Here is a 25,740-nt window from a genome sequence, read left to right as displayed (position 1 = left end):
TTGGAAGTCGTAGCCTTATCAAGGCATGTGGAACACAGTTGCGCAGGCTGGTCTACCAAGACCTCACAAACAACACAGGAAAAAGACTTAGTTAAAGAGGGAGTACCCTCTAACGCGTCTGAATGCTCCATAGCTTTATATTAAAGATAAGACAAGCACCTTTATAACCACCAATGGCCGGAGCACTCACCACCTCCTATGACCCGGAATACAGAAACCGCTTTGTCTCTTCCGTCAAGATCAGACCGGAAGTGAAGAAGCCCCACCCGGTCACAAGGATGTCATATGCAGGACCATCCCTGCTGAAAGGGAAAACGCGTAAAAAAAGGCCGCACAAATACCTGGAAGTGAACCTGTCAGCTCCTCAAAATGCCAGAGCCGTGTCCTCGCACATAACGCAGTAAACACACAATAAATCATATTATGTACATACCCCCCTGTTTAATAGTCCCCTTACCAGGTCACTGAAGAAGTTACAACTATGAAACGCGTTTGACCTTGTTACCTTGCTGGCGTGTATGCCTTTTAGTGTATTTCTAATAAAGGAGCTTACTATTTTTAAGCCTCAGGACTGGCGGTACTTTATTTAATATTCACCCTCTTTTTACCTACCCTTGTGTGTGCGAGGATTTGGCTGTTCTAAAGCCCTTACCAGGAATATTAACCCTCGATTCTATAAAGATAAAGACGCCACACCGTGGCCCTTTGTTATCATTAAGTATAAAAAATGAAACGATCTTACCAGAATCTACGCCGTGGAACAGGAACACGGCCCTTCAAGTGTGACAGGTGATAGCAGTGCTTCTGACACGGACTTGAGAGAAGAAAGCAATCTGTGAAACTCGTCAACGCCGATTGCTGTAGAATGGTGTCGCAAAGAAAAGCTCCCTCTGCATCTAACTTTCACCCAGGCCCTCAAGTTGAGAAGCTTAAAGGGCTACTTAAACCCATATCTCATAGCAAAGGGTAGAACCCCCCATAAGAGATCTCCGAATTTCCAGCACCTCTCTGCCACCTCCTGTGATGAAAGGCAAAGAATAACTGGGGGATGAGGGGAGTGGAGGAGGTATTTAAGCCTTTGGCTGGGGTGTCTTTGCCTCCTCCTGGTGGCAAGGTTCTTAATTCCCAATAGTAATTAAATGAAGTCGTGGACTCTCCTCCCCTTTAGTTGGAAAAACCAAATCTACCCATTGCCCTGAAAAGGACATTTGTATGGGCATTGGCCTTCAAATCAGCCAATAGGATGAGAGCTACTTAAATTCTATTGGCTGATTTGAATAGCCAATAGAATTTTAGTAGCTCTCATCCTATTGGCTGATTTAAACAGCCAATAGGATTTTAGCAGCCCTAATTCCTATTGGCTAATTCAATTTTTTCAGCCAATAGGAATGCAATTGTACCCCCAGTATAAAAGGGGTACCTTGCATTTCAATCCTCAGTGTGCAGCGGACGATCGAATGAAGGGGACCTCCAAGTTGGATCGTTGGACCTCCTCCTTGGCCCTCTGCCTTGGACCTTCGCCTGGACCTCCGCCTCCGTGCATCGATTGCTCCACCTCCGTGGGGATGATGAAGATGCCGGTCCCGCGATGGATGAAGATGGAGCTGCCTGGATGAAGATGGAGCCGCCAGGATGAAGAATATCCTTCAAGCGGGACTTCAGCAACTGTGAGTACCTAAAGAGAGGTTAGTGTTAGGTTTTATTCAGGTGGGTTTTTTTTTAGATTTGGGAATTTCATAATAGAGCTAAATACCCTTTTCAGGGCAAGCAAAAGAGCTAAATGCCCTTTTAAGGGCAATGCCCATACAAATGCCATTTTCAGGGCAATGGGTAGATTAGGTTTTATTATAGTTTTTTTTATTTTCTGGGTTTGGGGGAGTGGGGGTTTATAATGTTAGTGGGTCTTTGTATTTTTTTTCCCAGGTAAAAGAGCTGTTTAACTTAGGGCAATGCCCTACAAAAGGCCCTTTTAAGGGCCATTGGTAGTTTATTATAGATTAGGTTTTTTATTTTGGGGTGTTTTTTTTAAATGGGGATTAGAATAGGAATAATTGTTATTAATTTTGATAATTCGTTTGTTATTTTGTGTAATGTTTTTTTCTTCTTTTTGGGGTGGGTTTTTTGTTATTAGAATAGCCTTTTATTATTTTTAATGGGCAGCAAAAGAGCTGAATGCCCTTTAAAGGGCAATGGTTAGATTAGGTTTTACTTTATTTTTATTTTGTGGGTTTGGGGGTGGGGGTTTGTAATGTAAGTGGGTCTTAGTAATTTTTTCCAGGTAAAAGAGCTGTTTAACTTAGGGCAATGCCCTACAAAAGGCCCTTTTAAGGGCCATTGGTAGTTTATTATAGATTAGGGTTTTTTATTTTGGGGTGGAGTTTTTTTGTTAAACAGGGTATTAGTATAGGAATAATTTTTATTGTTTTGGATAATTTCATTTGTTATTTTTTGTAATTTTAGTGTTTTTATTTTTTGTAATAGTAGGGTTTTATTTTTGTAATGTTAGGTTTTAGTGTAAGGCAGCTTAGGTTTTATTTCACAGGTAAGTTTGTATTTATTTTAACTAGGTAGTTATTAAATAGTTAATAACTATTTACTAACTAGTCTACCTAGTTAAAATAAATACAAACTTACCTGTCAAATAAAAATAAAACCTAATATAGCTAATATAACTATAATTATATTGTAGCTAGCTTAGGTTTTATTTCACAGGTAATTTACTTTCGGCTAGATTTAGAGATCTGCGGCCAAAGGGGTGCGTTAGCTACGCGTGTATTTTCCCCCCTCACCTTTTAAATACCGCTGGTATTTAGAGTTCACAGAAGGGCTGCGTTAGGCTCCAAAAAGGGAGCGTAGAGCATAATTTACCGCCACTGCAACTCTCAATACCAGCGGTGCACGATTCCCCCATAGGAAACAATGGATGGGGCCGTTTGAGCTGAAAAAAAACCTAACACCTGCAAAAAAGCAGCGTTCAGCTCCTAACGTAGCCCCATTGTTTCCTATGGGGAAACACTTCCTAAGTCTGCACCTAACACCCTAACATGTACCCCGAGTCTAAACACCCCTAGCCTTACACTTATTAACCCCTAATCTGCTGCCCCCGCTATCGCTGACCCCTGCATATTATTTTTAACCCCTAATCTGCCGCTCCGTACACCGCCGCAACCTACGTTATCCCTATGAACCCCTAATCTGCTGCCCCTAACCCCCGCCAACCCCTATATTATATTTATTACCCCCTAATCTGCCCCCCCCCAACGTCGCCGCTACCTACCTACAATTATTAAGCCCTAATCTGCCGACCAGACCTCACCGCTACTCTAATAAATGTATTAACCCCTAAAGCTAAGTCTAACCCTAACCCTAACACCCCCCTAAGTTAAATATAATTTTTATCTAACGTAATAAAATAAATCTTATTAAATAAATTATTCCTATTTAAAGCTAAATACTTACCTGTAAAATAAACCCTAATATAGCTACAATATAAATAATAATTACATTGTAGCTATTTTAGGATTAATATTTATTTTACAGGCAACTTTGTATTTATTTTAACCAGGTACAATAGCTATTAAATAGTTAATAACTATTTAATAGCTACCTAGTTAAAATAATTACAAAATTACCTGTAAAATAAATCCTAACCTAAGTTACAATTAAACCTAACACTACACTATCAATAAATTAATTAAATACAAATACCTACAAATAAATACAAATAAATACACTAACTAAAGTACAAAAAATAAAAAAAGAACTAAGTTACAAAAAATAAAAAAATAATTTACAAACATTATAAAAATATTACAACAATTTTAAGCTAATTACACCTACTCTAAGCCCCCTAATAAAATAACAAAGCCCCCCAAAATAAAAAAATGCCCTACCCTATTCTAAAATAAAAATTGAAAAGCTCTTTTACCTTACCAGCCCTTAAAAGGGCCTTTTGTGGGGCATGCCCCAAAGAATTCTGCTCTTTTGCCTGTAAAAAAAAACATACAATACCCCCCCCCAACATTACAACCCACCACCCACATACCCCTAATCTAACCCAAACCCCCCTTAAATAAACCTAACACTAAGCCCCTGAAGATCTTCCTACCTTATCTTCACCACGCCGGGTATCACCGATCCGTCCAGAAGAGGGTCCGAAGTCTTCCTCCTATCCGGGCGATGTCTTCATCCAAGCGGGGGCTGAAGAGGTCCATCATCCGGCTGAAGTCTTCATCCAAGCGGGGGCTGAAGAGGTCCATCATCCGGCTGAAGTCTTCTATCAAGCGGCATCTTCAATCTTCTTTCTTCCGGCTCCATCTTCATCCCACCGACGCGGAACATAGTTCCTCCACGACGAACTCCCGACGAATGAAGATTCCTTTAAGGGAAGTCATCCAAGATGGCGTCCCTCGAATTCCGATTGGCTGATAGGATTCTATCAGCCAATCGGAATTAAGGTAGGAAAATTCTGATTGGCTGATGGAATCAGCCAATCAGATTCAAGTTCAATCCGATTGGCTGATCCAATCAGCCAATCAGATTGAGCTCGCATTCTATATCAGCCAATAGAATGCGAGCTCAATCTGATTGGCTGATTGGATCAGCCAATCGGATTGAACTTGAATCTGATTGGCTGATTCCATCAGCCAATCAGAATTTTCCTACCTTAATTCCGATTGGCTGATAGAATCCTATCAGCCAATCGGAATTTGAGGGACGCCATCTTGGATGACGTCCCTTAAAGGAACCTTCATTCGTAGGGAGTTCGTCGTGGAGGAAGGATGTTCCGCGTCGGCGGGATGAAGATGGAGCCGGAAGAAAGAAGATTGAAGATGCTGCTTGATAGAAGACTTCAGCCGGATGATGGACCTCTTCAGCCCCCGCTTGGATGAAGACATCGCCCGGAGGAAGGCTTCGGACCCTCTTCTGGACGGATCGGTGATACCTGGCGTGGTGAAGATAAGGTAGGAAGATCTTCAGGGGCTTAGTGTTAGGTTTATTTAAGGGGGGTTTGGGTTAGATTAGGGGTATGTGGGTGGTGGGTTGTAATGTTGGGGGGATATTGTATGTTTTTTTTTACAGGCAAAAGAGCAGAATTCTTTGGGGCATGCCCCGCAAAAGGCCCTTTTAAGGGCTGGTAAGGTAAAAGAGCTTTTCAATTTTTATTTTAGAATAGGGTAGGGCATTTTTTTATTTTGGGGGGCTTTGTTATTTTATTAGGGGGCTTAGAGTAGGTGTAATTAGCTTAAAATTGTTTTAATATTTTTATAATGTTTGTAAATTATTTTTTTATTTTTTGTAACAGTTCTTTTTTTATTTTTTGTAACTTAGTTCTTTTTTTATTTTTTGTACTTTAGTTAGTGTATTTATTTGTATTTATTTGTAGGTATTTGTATTTAATTAATTTATTGATAGTGTAGTGTTAGGTTTAATTGTAACTTAGGTTAGGATTTATTTTACAGGTAATTTTGTCATTATTTTAACTAGGTAGCTATTAAATAGTTATTAACTATTTAATAGCTATTGTACCTGGTTAAAATAAATACAAAGTTGCCTGTAAAATAAATATTAATCCTAAAATAGCTACAATATAATTATTCGTTATATTGTAGCTATATTAGGGTTTATTTTACAGGTAAGTATTTAGCTTTAAATAGGAATAATTTATTTAATAAGATTTATTTTATTTCGTTAGATAAAAATTATATTTAACTTAGGGGGGTGTTAGGGTTAGGGTTAGACTTAGCTTTAGGGGTTAATACATTTATTAGAGTAGCGGTGAGGTCCGTTCGGCAGATTAGGGGTTAATAATTGTAGGTAGGTAGCGGCGACGTTGGGGGGGCAGATTAGGGGTTAATAAATATTATGTAGGTGTCGGCGGTGTTAGGGGCAGCAGATTATGGGTACATAGGGATAATGTAGGTTGCGGCGGTGTGCGGTCGGCAGATTAGGGGTTAAAAAATTTAATAGAGTGGCGGCGATGTGGGGTGGCCTCGGTTTAGGGGTACATAGGTAGTTTATGGGTGTTAGTGTACTTTAGAGCTTTATGAACCGGCGTTAGCCCAGAAAGCTCTTAACTCCTGGCTTTTCTCTGCGGCTGGAGTTTTGTCGTTAGATTTCTAACGCTCACTTCAGCCAAGACTCTAAATACCGGCGTTAGAAAGATCCCATTGAAAAGATAGGATACGCAATTGGCGTAGGGGGATCTGCGGTATGGAAAAGTCGCGTCTGGAAAGTGAGCGTTAGACCCTTTCCTGACTGACTCTAAATACCAGCGGGCGGCCAAAAGCAGCGTTAGGACCCCCTAATGCTGGTTTTGATGGCTAACGCAGAACTCTAAATCTAGGCGTTTGTATTTAGTTTTAAATAGGTATTATTTAGCTAATAATTTAAACTTTAATTTAGGTCTGTTTAATTATGTTAAAGTTAGGGGGTGTTAGGTTTATGGTTATGGTTAGGGTTATGGTTAGGTTTAAAGTTAGGGGGTGTTAGGTTTAGGATTTAATGTAGTTTAATTTAGGTTGTTGCGATGTGGGGGCCGGTGGTTTAGGGGTTAATAGGTTTAGCTAGTATTGGCAATGTTTGGGAACAGCGGTTTAGGGGTTAATAGCTTTAGTTAGTGTTGGCAATGTTTTGAAACGGCGGTTTAGGGGTTAATAGGTTTAGTTAGTGTTGGCGAGTAGGGGGAGGGTGCGGTTTAGGGGTTAATAGCTTTATTTAGTGGTGGCGATGGGGGGGATACGGTTTAGGGGTAAATAGGTTTAGTTCATGTCGGCGATGTTTCGGAACGGCGGTTTAGGGGTTAATAGTTTAGTTAGTGATGGCGATGTGTGGGGGTGCGGTTTAGGGGTTAATAGCTTTAATTCATGCTGGCGATGTTTCGGGACGGTGGTTTAGGGGTTAATAAGTTTAGAAAATTCAGAAACTAATTTATTAATTTTTGGAATTTTTAAGGGATGTGCCAAAATTCGTCCGAATTCAGAATTTTACCGAAACGAAACGCACATGTCTACCTAAAAGTGCTATTGCATTGTCTTGTTATCATGCATTTGCTGTTTATACTACTATATTGTATGTACTGGTCCCTTAAATTGTGACCTCTTGTCACATACAATTTATTGGAATAAACAGAGCTTCTGCCATCTCTGTATATGGGCCTATTTATATAAAGTAATCATGTCACCTCTCAAGCGCCTTTTTCTAGAGAAAACCGACCCAGTTTGCTTAACCTCTCTGGTTTGGCTAACCTCTCGGTTTGGCTAATCTCTTTGGTTTGGCTAACCTCTCGGTTTGGCTAACCTCTCTGGTTTGGCTAAAATTTCTGGTTTGGCTAACCTCTCGGTTTGGCTAACCTCTCTGGTTTGGTTAATCTCTCTGGTTTAGCTAACCTCTCGGTTTGGCTAACCTCTCTGGTTTGGCTAATCTCTCTGGTTTGGCTAACCTCTCTGGTTTGGTTAATCTCTCTGGTTTGGCTAACCTCTCGGTTTGGCTAACCTCTCTGGTTTGGCTAATCTCTCTGGTTTGGCTAACCTCTCTGGTTTGGCTAATCTCTCGGTTTAGCTAACCTCTCTGGTTTGGCTAACCTCTCTGGTTTGGCTAACCTCTCTGGTTTGGCTAAACTACAGCGGTAAAGGAAACTATTTGCCAAACACTAATAAATAGAGAATCAAATTGTTACCTGTACACACTCGTCCTCTCTTTTCATGGCCAAAGATTTAATATCTATTTCTTCTTCTTCTTTCTTTATTTTCACGTGTTCTGCAACATCAAAAGCTTATTTGAAGGGAAAGTCAAGTCCAAAAAATGATTCATGATTTTAAACAACTTTCCAATTTACTTTTATCACCAATTTTGCTTTGTTCTCTTGGTATTCTTAGTTGAAAGCTAAACCTAGGAGGTTCATATGCTAATTTCTTAGACCTTGAAGACCACCTCTGCATTTGACAGTTTTTCCCCACTAGAGGGCGTTAGTTCATGTGTTTCATATAGATAACATTGAGCTCATGCACGTGAATTTACAGAGGAGTGAGCACTGATTGGCTAAAATGCAAGTCTGCAGTCTGTAGAAGCTTAGATACAAGATAATCAGAGGTAAAAACAAAATGTATGCTTACCTGATAAATGTCTTTCTTTCCGGGCATGGAGAGTCCATGATTTCATTCGAATTAATAGTGGGAATTCAACTCCTGGCCAGCAAGAGGAGGCAAAGAGCATCCCAGCAGAGCTATTAAGTGTCACTTCCCTTATCCATAAACCCCAGTCATTCAGCTGAAGGAAAATGGAGAAAGAAGATAACACAAAGGTATAGTGGTGCCTGAGGTTTGTACCAAAAAATTAACGTCTTTAATATAAAAAGGGTGGGTCGTGGACTCTCCATGCCCGAAAAGAACGAAATGTATCAGGTAAGCATACATTTTGTTTTCTTTCCTATGGCATGGAGAGTCCATAATTTAATTCCAATTACTAGTGGGAACCAATACCCAAGCTAGAGGACACAGAATGAGAGGGAAGGAGAACAAGACAGGCTGACCTAAACAGAAGGCACCACAGCTAGAAAAACTGCTCTCCCAAAACAGAGGCAAAAATATAAAATTTGTAGAATTTAGAAAAAGTATGCAAAGAGGACCAAATGACTGCCTTGCAGATTTGCTCCACAGATGCTTAATTTTATGAAAACCCAGGAAGAATAAACAGCCCTAGTGGAATGAGACGCAATTCTCCCAAGAAGCTGTGGACCAGCTGACTCCAATGCTGATCAGAAAACACTGCTCAACCAGAGAGAAAGAGCAGTAGAAGTGGACTTCTGACCTTTATGATTACCAGTGAAAAAAACTAACAGAACAGAAGACTGCCAAACATCTTTAGTTGCTTGTAGATAAAATCTTTGAGCACGCACGGCATCCCAGTCGAGTATAGATGTTCCTACTGAGAAGAAGGATTCGGACAAAAAGAAGGAACATTAATTTCTTGATTGATGTTGTGATCTGATACCACTTAGGAAGAAAACTCAATGTAGAACGAAGGACCACCTTATCCATATAAAAAGTAGATAAGAGGATTACACTGAAAATGCTGAAAACTCTGAAACTCTATGAGCAGACGAAATAGCAAGAAGAAACCAAACTTCCCAGTATAACAACATACTATCAACTGCATGCATAGGCTCAAACGGAGCCTGCTGCAGAAATATAAGAACAAGATTAAGGCTCCAAGGAGGAGCAACAAGAAAAAAACACAGGCCTGATTCAGACCAAGGCCTGCACAAAAGATTGAACATCTTTTGTGCAAAAATATAGACTGACCCCTCCAAGTACTGACTGTTAAACCTCTCTCCAGGCCATCCTGAAGAAGAGACACAATTTGTGGTACCCTTATACTGTTCCAAGAGTAAAAACTCCTCAATACACACCAATAAAAGTATTTAGTCATACCGTATGGTAAATCTTGAGAGTAACAGGATTGCAAGCCTGCAGTATGGCATCAATGACCATCTCAAAAAACCACGCCTAGCTAAGACTAGACAGTCAATCTCCAAGCAGCAGAGAAACTAGATGTGAGAGGAGGAAGGAATCCCAATTAGAAGGTCCTTCCACAAAAGCAACCTACAAGGATGAGGAAAGACATCCTCCCCAGATTAAAACCCAAAACTCCCTGTGGATTCAATCCCAAGACCTCCTGCATGCAAAGCAGGGAAGATAACCAAGCAAAAGCGGACTATACCACGGACCAGGTCCTGCAAGGTCAGGCAGGAGAATTAGAAACACTGATGACATCTCCTGCTAGATACGAGCAATAACTCGAGCAAACAAAGTGGACAGATATTTCACACTGAAAATCCAAGTCACCGCCAGAGCATCTAGCAGAGCGGCCATTGGATCTCTTGATCCAGAACCATACCTAGGAAGCTTGGCGATTACAAGAGATGCAAAAGAGGTTCACATGACACAATTAGTACTTCAAGTCTGCTGGTAGGCAGACTCCCCTTTACTCCATAGCATTGTGTACACACAGACCTTAAGCCTAGCTAGGGAAAGTACAAGATTACAAACCCTCCCAAGGTGCGAATCCTTTAGATGCAACTTCGGATCCCCCCACCTGAGGGATACCATTGAGAATGCCTCCGGGTGGAGAGCTCAGTCCCCGGAATGAAGGATCTGCCTGCTCAAAAGATCCACTTCCAAGAGGTCCAACCCTGGGATGTGGATGGAAGAGATGAGACAAACGTGAGACTCCATCCACTTGAAAAAGCTAACGAAATTCGAGATCCTCCCTGGTGGAAGATGTATGCCACTGAGGAGAAGATGTCTAATAGGAATCTGATAAACCGGACCCAACCTAGATGAGGCCAGGCTGATAGAGCTCTCAACTCTAAGAGGTTTATAAGAAAAGATTCCTCTTGATGCGTTCGAGGACTCCAAATTGCTCCCCAGCCCCAATGGCTGGCATCTTTGGTATCAATTATCCCTGATGTTCTCAGGAAGCATGACCCTTGAGACAGATGGTCCTGAGAAAACCACCAAGATAAAGAATGTCTAGATACGGAGACTAGAACTATACCCTGCAAAAGATCCAAGTGGATTCCGATCCTTTGACTGAGTTTAAACAATCAAAGGGAATAATATCCATGGAGGCAATCATTAAACCAATTACCTCCATATACTGAGCCACTGATGGACGTATAGAGGACAGAAGAGACATGCAAGAGCAAGGAAATTGGATTTTTTTGACAACTCAAAAAATCCTCATGTACAGAGAGTCTATACTCATACCCAAGAAACACATCTTGGTGAGTGGCACCAGGGAACCCTGTTCAGATTCACTTCCCACCCATGGGAATATAGAATAGATAAAAGCATCTCAGAATGAGATCTTATTACTAAAAGGATGGCGACTGAACCAGGAAGTCGTCCAGGTTAGGAGCCACCACTATTCCTTGAAATCTAACCACCGCCACAAAGATCCCTAGAACCTTTGTAAAGATTCAAGGATCTGTAGCAAGGTCAAAAGAAAAACAACACACCTGAAAGTGTTTGACTAGAAAGGTAAAAACCGCAGGGATAGATGACGTACCCTGTTAATAGGAGCATAAAGATATGCGTCCTTCATGTCTATGGAAGTCAAGAACTGACCCTCCTGAATCAAGTGTAGAATGGAACTAGGTTGAGACAGCTGAAGTCTAACATGGGTTGGGAAGATCCCTCCTCCTTGGGGATCAGAAAAAAAATCCTAGACCCTGTTCCACCACGGGAACTGGAACCATCAGTCCCCGAGAAGATAGGTCCTTTACGCAGATTAAGAAAACCTCTCTCTTCACCTAGATAACCTAAAACAGGATAAATCTGCCCTGGGGGCACCAGACTCCCAGTACAGGAATCTGGGACCTTGTGGATCCGTCAATAGAAGGAAAGACTTCCCCCTACCATAACTAATATTGTATTGGGTCGGCCCCTTCATGCTGACATAGATCAGAGGAAAGATTATCAGATTGCTTCCCTTGATTCCAAGCTTGACCAGATCTTTATGAAGTTCTGGATTGCTCCGGCTTGGAAAAAGAAGAGGAAGACTCCTGTCCCTAGAAATTACGAAAGGAACACAAATATAAAATATAAAATCTTGGACCAAATATGATGTCACAGACATTTCAGAATCCCTTATATGGAAGAGATTATGAAAAAGAGCTCAATATACCACAAAAGGAAAACATAAAGTAAACCTATAAGAGTTGTAAGAGCATCCAAGAATATATATATGAATCATGTGGAACAAAGATGTTACAGGCAGATGAGAAGAAACATGAAACAATACATGTTTAATATATACTTATGAGACAGATCTTCAGTCATGAAAAAGATACCAGTATGCACAGAATAAAATATCCCATACAGAAACCTAGGGATTTGTTAACTGTAAACTTTTATTGCTGAATATAGATGCAATAAAGAATAATAGATATAGCTGATATAGTGTGGAAAAAACATTACATTAACCCATACAACACAAACTTTCTGTGGAGCTCTGGACATAACCTTGTATCTTTTCCCACAGCTGTGGGAAATACAGACTGTCTGCAAGTAGCTCTGTGACTCACAGATCTCAAGCCACATCCAAATTAAGTCCTTAACTATGCATTACAGAGCATATCCATAAATGATTTTATATAAAAACTTGCACTATGTGAAGGCATGTCGCTAAACCCCTAAATAAATTGGGATATAAAATTTTACACCTAAGCGCAACTTTACACACAAGTGTGCCAATAATCTGGTTTGCAGCGAAAAAATTAATCCATTCGCTTCTGAAATCAAGGAGCTAACATTATTGTTAGATATGAATGCGTCCTAAATGTCCCCAGGCTGAGAAACATGTCTCAAACTACAGAGCGACTTATTACAACTGTCAACACGGACCGAAGGTCTGGCAGCTTCCTGCTCTTCACACAGATAGAGGCCTGGAGCGCTGAGATCCGATCCTATAGACAAGGTGCACAATAACTCACAGCTAACAGTAAGCCATTAAGACCTACAAAGGCAATGCAGCTACCATGCAGTCGTTATCCTCTAAATCCTCTTAGAGGGCCTACTATGTATTACCCTGCCCAGAGGGATCCTGTCCCTTTAGATTACCAACATATGACGCATAGAGCAACTCCAAATAACAGACTCAATCTACTACCTTAGAATCCCTTATAAGGATATCTGTTTGTGTCTATTTAATGACGCAGTGCGGCCATAACCCAGTTGAAGGAAAAAACATTTTAACCCCACCGCTGCTGGTAGAATAAAAAATGTGTTTAAACACTCTCCTAAATAAAAGGGAAATTGTTTTGCAATATCCTTAACATATAAAAATGCATAGCAGGGCACCCTGTACTAGACATAATCCCATAATAAGGGATTAACAAAAGCAAGTGCATTTTACAAACTCCCTTATCGTAAGTCCCTCTCTATCTTTCCTGCAGGGATCTGGTCAGTCACAAACAACATATATGTTCCTATGCCTGACAAACAGACCCTGCAAGGATATTAAGAGAACCATAACTCATCAATTTAAACAGGCACCATACAGCCTGGGTCTTACTGTGTAAAACTTACCACTTATTAGGCAAAAGAAGCGGCAAATATTATCCCTTACACTGGCTGTAGACCAGTTAACTGCTCAGCCACAACATATCTCAACTAGAAGATATGTATGAAAAACAGAGACCCTACGTGAGGGTAGCAGGTCCCACAAGGTCCCCTATTATACTCCATTTCTTCCTAATTGGAAAGAGTCCACAGCTGCATTCATTACTTTTGGGAAAATAAGTACCTGGCCACCAAGAGGAGGCAAAGACACCCCAGCCAAAGGCTTAAATACTCCTCCCACTTCCCTCATCCCCCAGTCATTCTTTGCCATTCGTCCGAGGAGGTTGGCAGAGAAGTGTCAGATTTTTTGTTTTGGTCTCTTATGGAGGGTAGTAATCTTTGACATGGGACAGGAGTTTTAAGTAATCCTGTCAGTCTCTCAGTGAGGGCTTGGATGAAGGTTAGAGTCCAGAGATGCAGGGAGAGAAACCATCCTGACTTGTGTTAACAGCTCCTCAAGCAATCAGCGTTGTCTAACGTCTCTCCGCTGCCTGCTTTCTTCTCTCAAGTCCATGGCGGAGGCGATGCTACTATCCGTCACACTTGAAGGGCCGTGTTCCTGTTCCACAGCGTAGATTCCGGTAAGATCGTTTCATTTTATTTGTTTCATGAATGTACTGTATTACAAGTGTTTTCCCAAGAGGGACTATCTTTAAAAACATAAGGGTCTCAGTGAAGTACCTTTTCGTATCTTGAAACATAAAGGCCTTTGGAAGTGACGCAACTTTATGGTTGGGCGCGCTTTTTTGGACTGGACGGTTCACCTTGTGAACGGGCATGATTACGTTCGGTCTTCCATTTCCGCATTCCTGACCGTGTGGCGACTGAGAAATTCTTGTCCGCAGGGGTCTGGTAATAGGAGGTGGAGAGTGCCCCAGTCATTGTGGGTGTCAAGTGCCATTTTTTGTTTTTTTTCTTATAGTTCATATTTTCATATACTGCATCCAGTTATGGAGGATTCTGATGCTGAGACCATTCAATTTTCAAACTCAGTTATGGAGGATTCTGATACTGAGACTGTTCTACTTTCAGATTCAGATCCTTCGCCCGGTGAAGAATCCGGACTGGCCTCGTTGACACCTGTCAATTAGTTATGTTCTGTATGCCGTACTAGAGCGCCTTGTTCCTCGGGGGATTCAAGGGCCAGCTGAGCCATCCGCCTCTGGGGGTCCTGTCCTCCAAGAGGCGAGATCCCTAACGCTACATAATTCTACACATGCGGGTAACCCAGTTTCTGATTATTCCTCCATGCAGGGCGGATGGTTCTCCCCGGAGTTTGGGGCACATTTTCGCTTCCACATACTTTTGGCGATTGTTTGTCTGCAGAGTCCAGATGTTTATGCACGGGTATTCCACCTTGGACTGTACAGTTCACTGTGGGTGCAACTGTCCCTGAGTGTTGTGCCTTTCGTTACAGAATTGCGTGCCTTCGCATGTTACTCAGACATGTTTTTCAGTTATTGAACGACCCTATCTTTATCGGATATGGGAATACTCAGTCTGCTTCTTCGAATGGCGTACCTCATTAGAGACATGGGGATGATGTAATCTCCTGATTGTCCATGTATTGAGATCTTTCCCAGTTTTTGGAAGATCCTGCGGTTAGGCGTGTGTCTTCTTGGGCGTTAACCTACGGGTTGCCTTGTATTTTTTTTCATCCGATAGGATGTCCTTTTATTTTTTGCTTGTCTCTTTCCTTCGGGAATGTTCTGGGATCGATACTCTTTGTTACTTCTGTGGAAGTTTGTTTGAGGAAATGTTAGTCCTATGTTTGTCTGTTTTCCTTCTTCCTCTCTGAGGGAGGATTTATGCGGCTTGACGATTAGGACCCAGATTGCAGGCTGGTCCTGTTTGGGTTCAGTTCTGTCTGGTAGCTGTTCAGACACGTGGCGACGCTCTGCTTGGCTGGTCCGGTAGAGGCGCCGAGTGCTCATGTTATCAACTAAGCATTCTAGAGGACCGGTGGGTCCATGAAGCAGAAAGGATTGTCTCAGTTCCGCTGCGTCTCTCTCTCTCTTGTGTCTGGGGTTGTCAGACCCTAGAGTTCCTTACCCATGTAGTGGAGGGTTGGAGGGCTTTGCGCCCTCTTGCCGCCGAGTTGGGCGGTTTGGCCTTTTTTCTTTTGAGGCCCTGGAAATTGTCCTTTCTGGAATTAGTTCTCAACAGCAAGTAGTTTAATGGGTAGTTCAGCTGCATTGCAGTGGATGGGTTGCAGAATGTGACCAGCTGCAGCTATTGCACATTGACTGTGTACTGTCTAGCTGTTTTTATGAGACCTTTTGGTCTTCCTCCATTGTCTCCATGTGGGTTAGGTCTCCTTTTAGGGACCTGGGTTCCCCTCCGGGAGATGGTTGTTCTCTGTTAGGGACACTGAACGTGGTCTCCTTGGGCTCTGCTCGGAGCTGGGGATGCTGTGCATCCTTTTCTCTCTGTGATACTCTGATTGTATGGAGGTGATGCGGAGCCCAGCCTTTGCTCAAGTGATTATGGCCTTGAGGTATCCCCTTGCTTGTTGTCATGCGGCTGTTTGAGAGCCTATGGGCTCTAGTGTCATTGTACGACTTCTAACGCCTAAGCTCCATTGGAGCATTGGAATTTGGCATGATGTGGTCTCTTCCTTGGGTCGGAACTTGCGAGTTATCTCGTTATCTGGGTTGATCTGGATATTGCATTAATTTCTCCCTGTGGTCTGGTTTTATATATCAGACGGGGTGTTAAGTTCTCGGATATTGTTTGTTTAAACAATTGGAGGCTCGGACCTGTTTTCTCCCTGGTGTTTCCGGTTGATGAGGCTTCGCTCAGTGTTTCTCTTGTGGAGTTGTTGCTGGACTTTTTGGCTCTAGGGCTGTTATGGGGTTCCCCAGTTCTTGAGAACTTGAGCTATGTCCTTTTACTCTGACTAATTGACCTGGTCATGGTTGGCCAGGTTCTCTGAGTGCCGATGCTCATTGGGCTTGACTTAGCCTTTATGGTTGGTTTCCCTTGGTCAGCTTGCTGTAGTAACCTTATGGATCCACTACTCTGCAGGCGAATGGGTTTGCAGTGTCACTGCTGCAGCTATTGCACATTGGATGTGTGTTAGCAAGCTAATTCCTTAGGGGGATTCCTTCCAAGTTCATCTGCGTTGGAGATTGATCTCTCCTTTAGCATGTGGCTTCGAGTCTTGTGGGCAGGTGCTCTGCTATTTTGGCCCCATCCCTTTTCTTAGGGTGGGGGGCTTATTCTCCTTCTTATGGAGGTGTAGTCCCTTTTCTTAGGGTTTCTCCTGTATTCAGGAGGTTGGAACTGAGAGTTAACCTTTCAGAGAGGGGTGTCGTCTGTTTCTAAGGAGTCGGGTTGGCACCCATGCTCTATATGGATGGCTGTGGCCATTCTTCCGCTCGTTTTTAAGCTGGTGTTGGGGTTCTTTTATTCCCCTGTTTCAGACTTGCCAATGCTTGGGCTGGTCCAGCTGGGAGTGAATTCTAAGAAGCGTTGTCATCTTCAGGATCTAAGTTTGCATAGTAGCTAGCTCCCTGGGCTTACAAGCAGAAGGTCCTGGGTTACCATACACCTTCGGGTTCTGGGTGTAACCTCTCTCTCTCTTGGGGGTGCAGTGGGCCTCGTTGAGGTTATGTGCTTCACCTTTTGGAGCCCTGTGTGTAGGTCTGGCGGCTTTGATTGCCTACATTGTGCCCTCTGTCTGGGAGTTCTTCTTTTGCAATCTGTTCTCTTGCTGGCCGCTTTTTACTTCTTAGCAAGTATTCTTCTGTGTCATCCTGATGATGGCTGCGTGTTCTTGACTCAGGGGTTTTTGTCTGGGTCTGTTACACATTCTTTTTTGTCTGAATACTTTAGTATTCTTAGTTCTGACAATGTAGGAGTCTGTCGTCAGTTGTATTTAGGTGCCTTTGCACGATGTTGAGAGAAAGGTTTCTCTGTTTTGATGCCCGGCCCTAAACCTCTGGTTTCTGCTTGGTCTAGGTGTAGCCTCCCCTTGTCTGTCAGGACCAATTTGGGTCTTTGTGAGCTGTGCTTGCTATTGGGGGTTTTCCTTTTATGGATTTTGTGGTGACCTTTCGGTTTCCCTTTGGTTCTTCCTTGCCCTATCCCTTGGGGAGTTTAGGTTGGTGTTACCCTCAGTAGTGAAGGGTGAGTGGTGAGGGACCACCTGTTGGGCAACGGTGTCTCCTGGAGGACTGTTGGCTCAGTTGAGTCTGATTTTGCGGTCTCTAGCTAGGCTTCTGGACTATCTGTGGGTCAGAGTCCTTGGGGCCTTTAATTTTCAAGTTTTCTCGGCTTCGGACGAAGCAGGGGTTTTGGGTAGTGGTTTCAGGCTTGGTGCCCTCAGAATGGGCCGCCTATTGTATCCTCCCGTTTTGGCATTCAGTGTCCTCTTTAGCTTGGGTATTATTTTCCCAAAAGTAATAAATGCACCTGTGGACTCTTTCCAATTAGGAAGAAAAACATAAATTATGCTTACCTGATAATTTCCTTTTCTTCCATTAGAAATAGTCCACAGCTTCCCACCCGTTTTCCTAAGTGGGGCGTCTTTTTATTCGTCTGGCACCTTTTTTCACCCTGATATTTCTTCTACTGTTCATTGTTCCTCTGCAGAATGACTGGGGGATGAGGGAAGTGGGATAAGTATTTAAGCCTTTGGCTGGGGTGTCTTTGCCTCCTTCTGGTGGCCAGGTTCGTATTTTCCCAAAAGTAATGAATGCAGCTGGGAACTCTTTCCAACGGAAGAAAAGGAAATTATCATGTAAGCATAATTTATGTTTTTTTTCTTGTAGAAATAAATATAAAAGGACTTACCATCCAGGGTTTTCTGCCATGGAGCAGTCACAGCAGCTCCAAGTGTGTCAGCCTCATACAGCCGCTGACAGGGACCTGAAGATTCAGGGAAAAAAACAGAGTAAGCAACGCTGGTTTTCTATAAAGCGGTAGAATTAGTGTTACAATTTAAGCAAAGACCACCTTGATGCCTTCTAACTGCTATAAGCCACCATTACTCTTACTAAAGAGATTGACATGGACACAGCTTGACTCCAATCCTTGCTTACAGGGAAAAGTACCCATAAAAGGATTAAATCTTTTCAGACACCATCTTCGCACATCCTTCTGTGATAGAAGCAAAGAGAATGACTGGAGATTATGGGAAAGGTAAGTGAAACTTAACAGCTCTGCTGGGGTGCTCCTTGACTCCTCCTGCTGGCCAGGAGTTGAATTCCGAATAGTAAATGGAATGAAATCGTGGACTCTCCATGCCATAGGAAATAAAATTATATTATTATAAATGTGTTGTTTATGCCAAACTGGGGAATGGGTAATTAAGGGATTATCTATCTTAAAAGAACAACCTGCACGTGTTATCTACTGTATCATATATGTATTACTTACAGTCTGATCATACAGTCACATTATACCTGCACGTGTTATGTCTATATCACATATGTATTACTTACAGTCTGATCATACAGTCACATTATACCTGCACGTGTTATGTTCTGTATCACTTATGTATTACTTACAGTCTGATCACACATCACATTATACCTGCACGTGTTATGTTCTGTATCACATACGTATTACTTACAGTCTGATCACACATCACATTATACCTGCACGTGTTATGTTCTGTATCACATATGTATTACTTACAGTCTAATTACACATCACATTATACCTGCACGTGTTATGTTCTGTATCACATATGTATTACTTACAGTCTGATCACACATCACATTATACCTGAACGTGTTATGTTCTGTATCACATATGTATTACTTACAGTCTGATCACACATCACATTATACCTGAACGTGTTATGTTCTGTATCACATATGTATTACTTACAGTCTAATTACACAGTCACATTATACCTACACGTGTTATGTTCTGTATAACATATGTATTACTTACAGTCTGATCACACATCACATTATACCTGCACGTGTTATGTACCGTATCACATATGTATTACTTACAGTCTGATCATACAATCACATTGTCACAGACCAAAGGCTACAGGAGCACAAGTTCTTTGTAGAAGCTCCTGGTTTAGCTCTTGTTAGTAAAACATGTCCCCAGACCTGCAGACTCCAGTGAGCCTATTCCTATTATTGATAAGGGAAAGTTTACATGCTCAGGGCAGGGTTGGGTGCTGCTCTGTTTGCACAGCAGCTTAAGAATCCCTATTTTGCTATCCAGATTCCAAAAGGGGGATTGTCCTTGGCCCTGTATAAATATGTGTCTTTTGTTTAATAAAGATTTTCTCCTCATTTTTCTCCCATAATCGGTCTTGTCTGATTCTTGGGGTAAATTGCTAAGGTTTGGTGGTTCCAGTCTTTAGGGAGCAGTGTCTGGTGGACCTACACAAGTGGGGTATCCTGGAAGTCCGTCACATTGGTGGCAGCGGTGCGATTGCTTCCTTATACCTGGAGCATCCAAACCACCACAAAGATAAATATCAGATGGAGATTTGCTACAATAATCTGAATTGGACTTCTCTAAAAGACATGCTTGAAGCATGAGGACAGACAACCAGCGGAAAAACAAAGGCTGCCCTAATAGCAGAGCTCATGGAGGGCGATAGAGACCAAGTACAGACCCAGGAGCTAGTGGGGAGGAATGCAGAGCTGAGCGATCTCCAGAAGGATATTCAGTGGAGGATAGCTCTGTACGGCAGTACACCCCCTCCGGAGGTGATCACCCAGATAATCGCAGACGCAACCCGTTTAAGGATGCTGGAAATCCAACGAGTCAATGGGGAACTGGCCCCTGTTGACAGTGGGAGTAGAAAGCAGTTGTCCTATGCAGCATTTCATTCCTTCCAGGAGGAGATTGACGATACCTGCAGGTCTTTGAGACACAGGGGTTGATTTATGAAGCAGCGGACCTGAAAAACCGCTGCTCCTTAACTCGTCCGCCACTTCTGAGGCAACGGACAGCAATCGTCCCAATCAGATAGGATTGTGATGATTGACACCCCCTGCTAGCGGCCGTGAAGTTGCAGGGGGTGCCATTGCACAAGCATTTCACAAGGAATGCTTGTGCAATAATATATGCCAACAGTGTATGCTGTCTGCATTTATTAATGTAAGGTGGACATGATCCGCTACATCGGATCATGTCCGCCCACATCTTAATAAATCAGCCCCACAGTGCGAACTGCAGGGAGTCGATGAGGGGGACTGGGTAACTCTTCTCCTCAGCAAGTTGTCTAGTCGGGCATTAGATGCCTTTGAGACCATCCCTACGAAGGACCCGAAAGATTATGACCGGGTCAAAGAAAGGCTGCTGGCCTGGTATGATTTCACCCCGGAGCCCCACGACTCAAGTTCATCAGCCTTCGGAAGAAAGAGGGACAACCCTATACAGAGTTGGAGCATCAGATGTCCCGGTCCATGGATGCCTGGTTTGCCGAATGTCAGGCGATCATGTTGACAGAGGCTGACCAGCTAATTCTTTTAAAACAGTTATGTTATGAACAGATACCTCCAGAGGTTCGGGACTGGGCTAAGGGCCGCAAACCATTGACCGTGGACCAGGCAGTGGTTGTGGCAGACCAGTATGTTGTTCAATGGACTCATAGACGCATCCTTTTCAGAGACCAACCAGCCCAGCTGTTTTCCGCCCTTCAGCTCCAGCCCCTATGCTTAGGAAGACAGGACCAAGGTGTTTTGGCTGTGACCAGGTGGGGCATCTAAGGACCAACTGTCCCAGTAGTGGCTAACAGACCCCCTGGCATCGAGCCCCATCGGGCCCCCCCAGAGCAGCAGCTCATTGTTTAGAAGCCCCTCTCTCAGGACATGCAAGACATTGGGGGGAATAATAATTTGGGACCCTACATGAGGTAGAGTCCGTCCAAGCTGCCTCGACGGACAATCATCAACACCACCGACAAGCAGTGAGGGTTAATGGGTGGCCTACCTAGGGCTTGCACAATAGCAGCACCACTATCACCTAGTACAACCTCGGTTGGTCACCACAGAAGAAAACACTGATTGGGCTATTGCAGTATGGATTTGGGGAGCTGGTGCCCGAGATGTCGAGGTTGGAGTGATGTAAGAGTTACCAGCGGATGTGCTGCTCGGAAATTACTTGGGTCATCTCTCTTCCTCGTTCAGGGTGGATAGTGTACCCGCAACTTGTGCCATAACTACCCGACAGCAGGCGAATAGAATCAGTACCCAGGTAAAGTTATTAGTCTATCAGTCCCAATAGTGAAAGTCTGTGATAAAATCAGTGTCCAATCCTAAAATGTTGATGTGCAAAAAAGGCGATATGTGCAAAAAAGCTACAAAAAAAGCCACAGAAATTTGAGGTAAGAACCATCAAAAATTAAAAAATTCAAAACAAGTTAAAAACTAGTGGAAAAAAAAGTAAAAAAGTGGTTAAAATGCTTACCATGTACTGTCAACGCATTTCGGCCCTTTCATAGGCCTTTATCAAGGCTAAATATGGTGAATAATGGAAGTCTATTTATATTGTGTATCATCCAATAGTTTGCCAATTGTTTAGCACCAAAAATTATATTGGGTCCTTATGTGATGACATATTTCCTGTTAGTTAAGTCTCAAGTTTACACCGGAAGTGACCCCTTGATTGTCATTCCCTCCGGTTTAGTTATGTAGTGGCTTATTCCACTTCATGCCCATATATATATATATATATATATATATATATATATATATATATGGTATAATGATATTTATATTAAATCTTTTTACAAACATTTTATAAGCTTAACAGATTTCTCTCGTTGTGTATCGCTATCTTAGTCTTATTGACGTGGGCGGAAGTGAAGTTTATCTCAAATGCGTCACTTCCGTTCTGACCTCATACATATATAGTGTGTACATAGTACATAAATACTATCGCCTAGATTTAGAGTTTTGCGTTAGAAGGGGTGCGTTAGCTACGCGTGGTTTTTTTCCCCCGCACCTTTTAAACAACGCTGGTATTTAGAGTTCTCAGAAGGGCTGCGTTAGGCTCCAAAAAGGGAGCATACAGGCATATTTACCGCCACTGCAACTCTCAATACCAGCGTTGCTTACGGACGCGGCCAGCTTCAAAAACGTGTTCGTGCACGATTCCCCCATAGGAAACAATGGGGCAATTTGAGCTGGAAAAAAACCTAACACCTGCAAAAAAGCAGCGTTCAGCTCCTAACGCAGCCCCATTGTTTCCTATGGGGAAACACTTCCTAAGTCTGCACCTAACACCCTAACATGTACCCCGAGTCTAAACACCCCTAACCTTCCACTTATTAACCCCTAATCTACCGCCCCCGCTATCGCTGACCCCTGCATATTATTTTTAACCCCTAATCTGCCGCTCCGTACACCGCCGCAACCTACGTTATCCCTATGTACCCCTAATCTGCTGCCCCTAACATCGCCGACCCCTATATTATATTTATTAACCCCTAATCTGCCCTCCCTAACATCGCCGACACCTAACTTCAAGTATTAACCCCTAATCTGCCGACCGGACCTCGCCGCTACTCTAATAAATGTATTAACCCCTAAAGCTAAGTCTAACCCTAACACTAACACCCCCCTAAGTTAAATATAATTTAAATCTAACGAAATAAAATAAATCTTATTAAATAAATTAATCCTATTTAAAGCTAAATACTTACCTGTAAAATAAACCCTAATATAGCTACAATATAAATAATAATTACATTGTAGCTATTTTAGGATTAATATTTATTTTACAGGCAACTTTGTATTTATTTTAACCAGGTACAATAGCTATTAAATAGTTAATAACTATTTAATAGTTACCTAGTTAAAATAATTACAAAATGACCTGTAAAATAAATCCTAACCTAAGTTACAATTAAACCTAACACTACACTATAAATAAATAAATTAAATAAACTATCTACAATTAAATCAACTAAACTAAATTACAAAAAAACAAACACTAAATTACAAAAAAAAACATACAATACCCCCCCAACATTACAACCCACCACCCACATACCCCTAATCTAACCCAAACCCCCCTTAAAAAAACCTAACACTAAGCCCCTGAAGATCTTCCTACCTTATCTTCACCACGCCGGGTATCACCGATCCGTCCAGAAGAGGGTCCGACGAATGAAGGTTCCTTTAAGTGACGTCATCCAAGATGGCGTCCCTCAAATTCCGATTGGCTGATAGAACAGCCAATAGAATGCAAGCTCAATCTGATTGGCTGATTGGATCAGCCAATACGATTGAACTTGAATCTGATTGGCTGATTCAATCAGCCAATCAGATTTTTCCTACCTTAATTCCGATTGGCTGAGAGAATCCTATCAGCCAATCGGAATTCGAGGGACGCCATCTTGGATGACGTCACTTAAAGGAACCTTCATTCGTCGGGAGTCGCCGGAAGAAGAGGATGGATCCGCGTTGGCTGCTTCAAGATGGTCCCGCTCCACGCCGGATGGAAGAAGATAGAAGATACCGCCTGGATGAAGATGTCTACCGGTCCGAATGCCCTCTTCTTGCCGGATAGGATGAAGACTTCGGACCCTCTTCTGGACCTCTTCTTGCCGGATAGGATGAAGACTTCGGACCCTCTTCTGGATGGATCGGTGATACCCGGCGTGGTGAAGACAAGGTAGGAAGATCTTCAGGGGCTTAGTGTTAGGTTTTTTAAGGGGGGTTTGGGTTAGATTAGGGGTATGTGGGTGGTGGGTTGTAATGTTGGGGGGGTGTATTGTATGTTTATTTAAATGGAAAAGAGCTGTTTTCTTTGGGGCATGCCCCGCAAAAGGCCCTTTTAAGGGCTGGTAAGGTAAAAACATAATTTATGCTTACCTGATAAATTTATTTCTCTTGTAGTGTGTTCAGTCCACGGGTCATCCATTACTTATGGGATATATTCTCCTTCCCAACAGGAAGTTGCAAGAGGATCACCCAAGCAGAGCTGCTATATAGCTCCTCCCCTCACATGTCATATCCAGTCATTCGACCGAAACAAGACGAGAAAGGAGAAACTATAGGGTGCAGTGGTGACTGGAGTTTTAATTAAAATTTAGAACTGCCTCAAAAAAGACAGGGCGGGCCGTGGACTGAACACACTACAAGAGAAATAAATTTATCAGGTAAGCATAAATTATGTTTTCTCTTGTTAAGTGTGTTCAGTCCACGGGTCATCCATTACTTATGGGATACCAATACCAAAGCTAAAGTACACGGATGAAGGGAGGGACAATGCAGGAACATTAAACAGAAGGAACCACTGCCTGTAGAACCTTTCTCCCAAAAACAGCCTCCGAAGAAGCAAAAGTGTCAAATTTGTAAAATTTTGAAAAGGTATGAAGTGAAGACCAAGTTGCAGCCTTGCAAATCTGTTCAACAGAGGCCTCATTCTTAAAGGCCCAGGTGGAAGCCACAGCTCTAGTGGAATGAGCTGTAATTCTTTCAGGGGGCTGCTGTCCAGCAGTCTCATAGGCTAAACGTATTATGCTACGAAGCCAAAAAGAGAGAGAGGTGGCCGAAGCCTTTTGACCTCTCCTCTGTCCAGAATAAACGACAAACAGAGAAGAAGTTTGCCGAAAATCTTTAGTTGCCTGTAAGTAGAACTTCAGGGCACGGACCACGTCCAGATTATGCAAAAGACGTTCCTTCTTTGAAGAAGGATTAGGACATAATGATGGAACAACAATCTCTTGATTGATATTTCTGTTAGAAACTACCTTAGGTAAAAACCCAGGTTTAGTACGCAGAACTACCTTGTCTGAATGAAAAATCAGATAAGGAGAATCACAATGTAAGGCAGATAACTCAGAGACTCTTTGAGCCGAGGAAATAGCCATCAAAAACAGAACTTTCCAAGATAACAGCTTAATATCAATGGAATGAAGGGGTTCAAACGGAACACCTTGGAGAACTTTAAGAACTAAGTTTAAGCTCCACGGCGGAGCAACAGTCTTAAACACAGGCTTAATCCCAGCTAAAGCCTGACAAAAAGCCTGAACGTCTGGAACTTCTGCCAGACGTTTGTGTAAAAGAATAGACAGAGCAGAAATCTGTCCCTTTAACGAACTAGCGGATAAACCCTTTTCTAAACCCTCTTGTAGAAAAGACAATATCCTAGGAATACTAACTTTACTCCATGAGTAACTCTTGGATTCACACCAATATAAATATTTACGCCATATCTTATGGTAAATTTTTCTGGTAACAGGTTTCCGAGCCTGTATTAATGTATCAATAACCGACTCCGAGAAACCACGCTTTGATAGAATTAAGCGTTCAATCTCCATGCAGTCAGCCTCAGAGAAATTAGGCTTGGATGGTTGAAAGGACCCTGAATTAGAAGGTCCTGCCTCAGAGGCAGAGACCATGGTGGACAGGACGACATGTCCACTAGGTCTGCATACCAGGTCCTGCGTGGCCACGCAGGCGCTATCAGAATCACCGATGCTCTCTCCTGTTTGATCTTGGCAATCAGTTGAGGCAGCAACGGAAACGGTGGAAACACATAAGCCATGTTGAAAACCCAAGGGGCTGCTAGTGCATCTATCAGCACCGCTCCCGGGTCCCTGGACCTGGATCCGTAACAAGGAAGCTTGGCGTTCTGGCGAGATGCCATGAGATCCAGTTCCGGTTCGCCCCAATGAAGAATC

At 42.6% G+C, this 25,740-nt stretch overlaps 1 protein-coding gene across 5 annotated transcripts in view; it reads right to left on the bottom strand.

Moving 5' to 3' along the window:
* The window catches only part of LOC128635681 (NACHT, LRR and PYD domains-containing protein 1b allele 2), a 351,139-nt gene that overhangs the window by 261,676 nt on the left and 63,723 nt on the right, over positions 1–25,740 (bottom strand). For 4 of the 5 annotated variants that reach the window (XM_053688805.1, XM_053688804.1, XM_053688802.1 and 1 more), the window contains one exon: positions 7,679–7,758. In XM_053688805.1, coding sequence (XP_053544780.1) covers positions 7,679–7,705 — 27 coding nt within the window. In that variant the 5' untranslated portion in view covers positions 7,706–7,758. Of the gene's footprint in view, positions 1–1,420; positions 1,672–7,678; positions 7,759–25,740 lie in introns of those variants that run through there. The other variant, XM_053688806.1, reaches the window with a different exon arrangement.

Source organism: Bombina bombina, chromosome 7 (genome assembly GCF_027579735.1).
Source record: "Bombina bombina isolate aBomBom1 chromosome 7, aBomBom1.pri, whole genome shotgun sequence".
NCBI lineage: Eukaryota > Metazoa > Chordata > Amphibia > Anura > Bombinatoridae > Bombina > Bombina bombina.
This window is presented reverse-complemented; position numbering and strand designations above follow the sequence as displayed.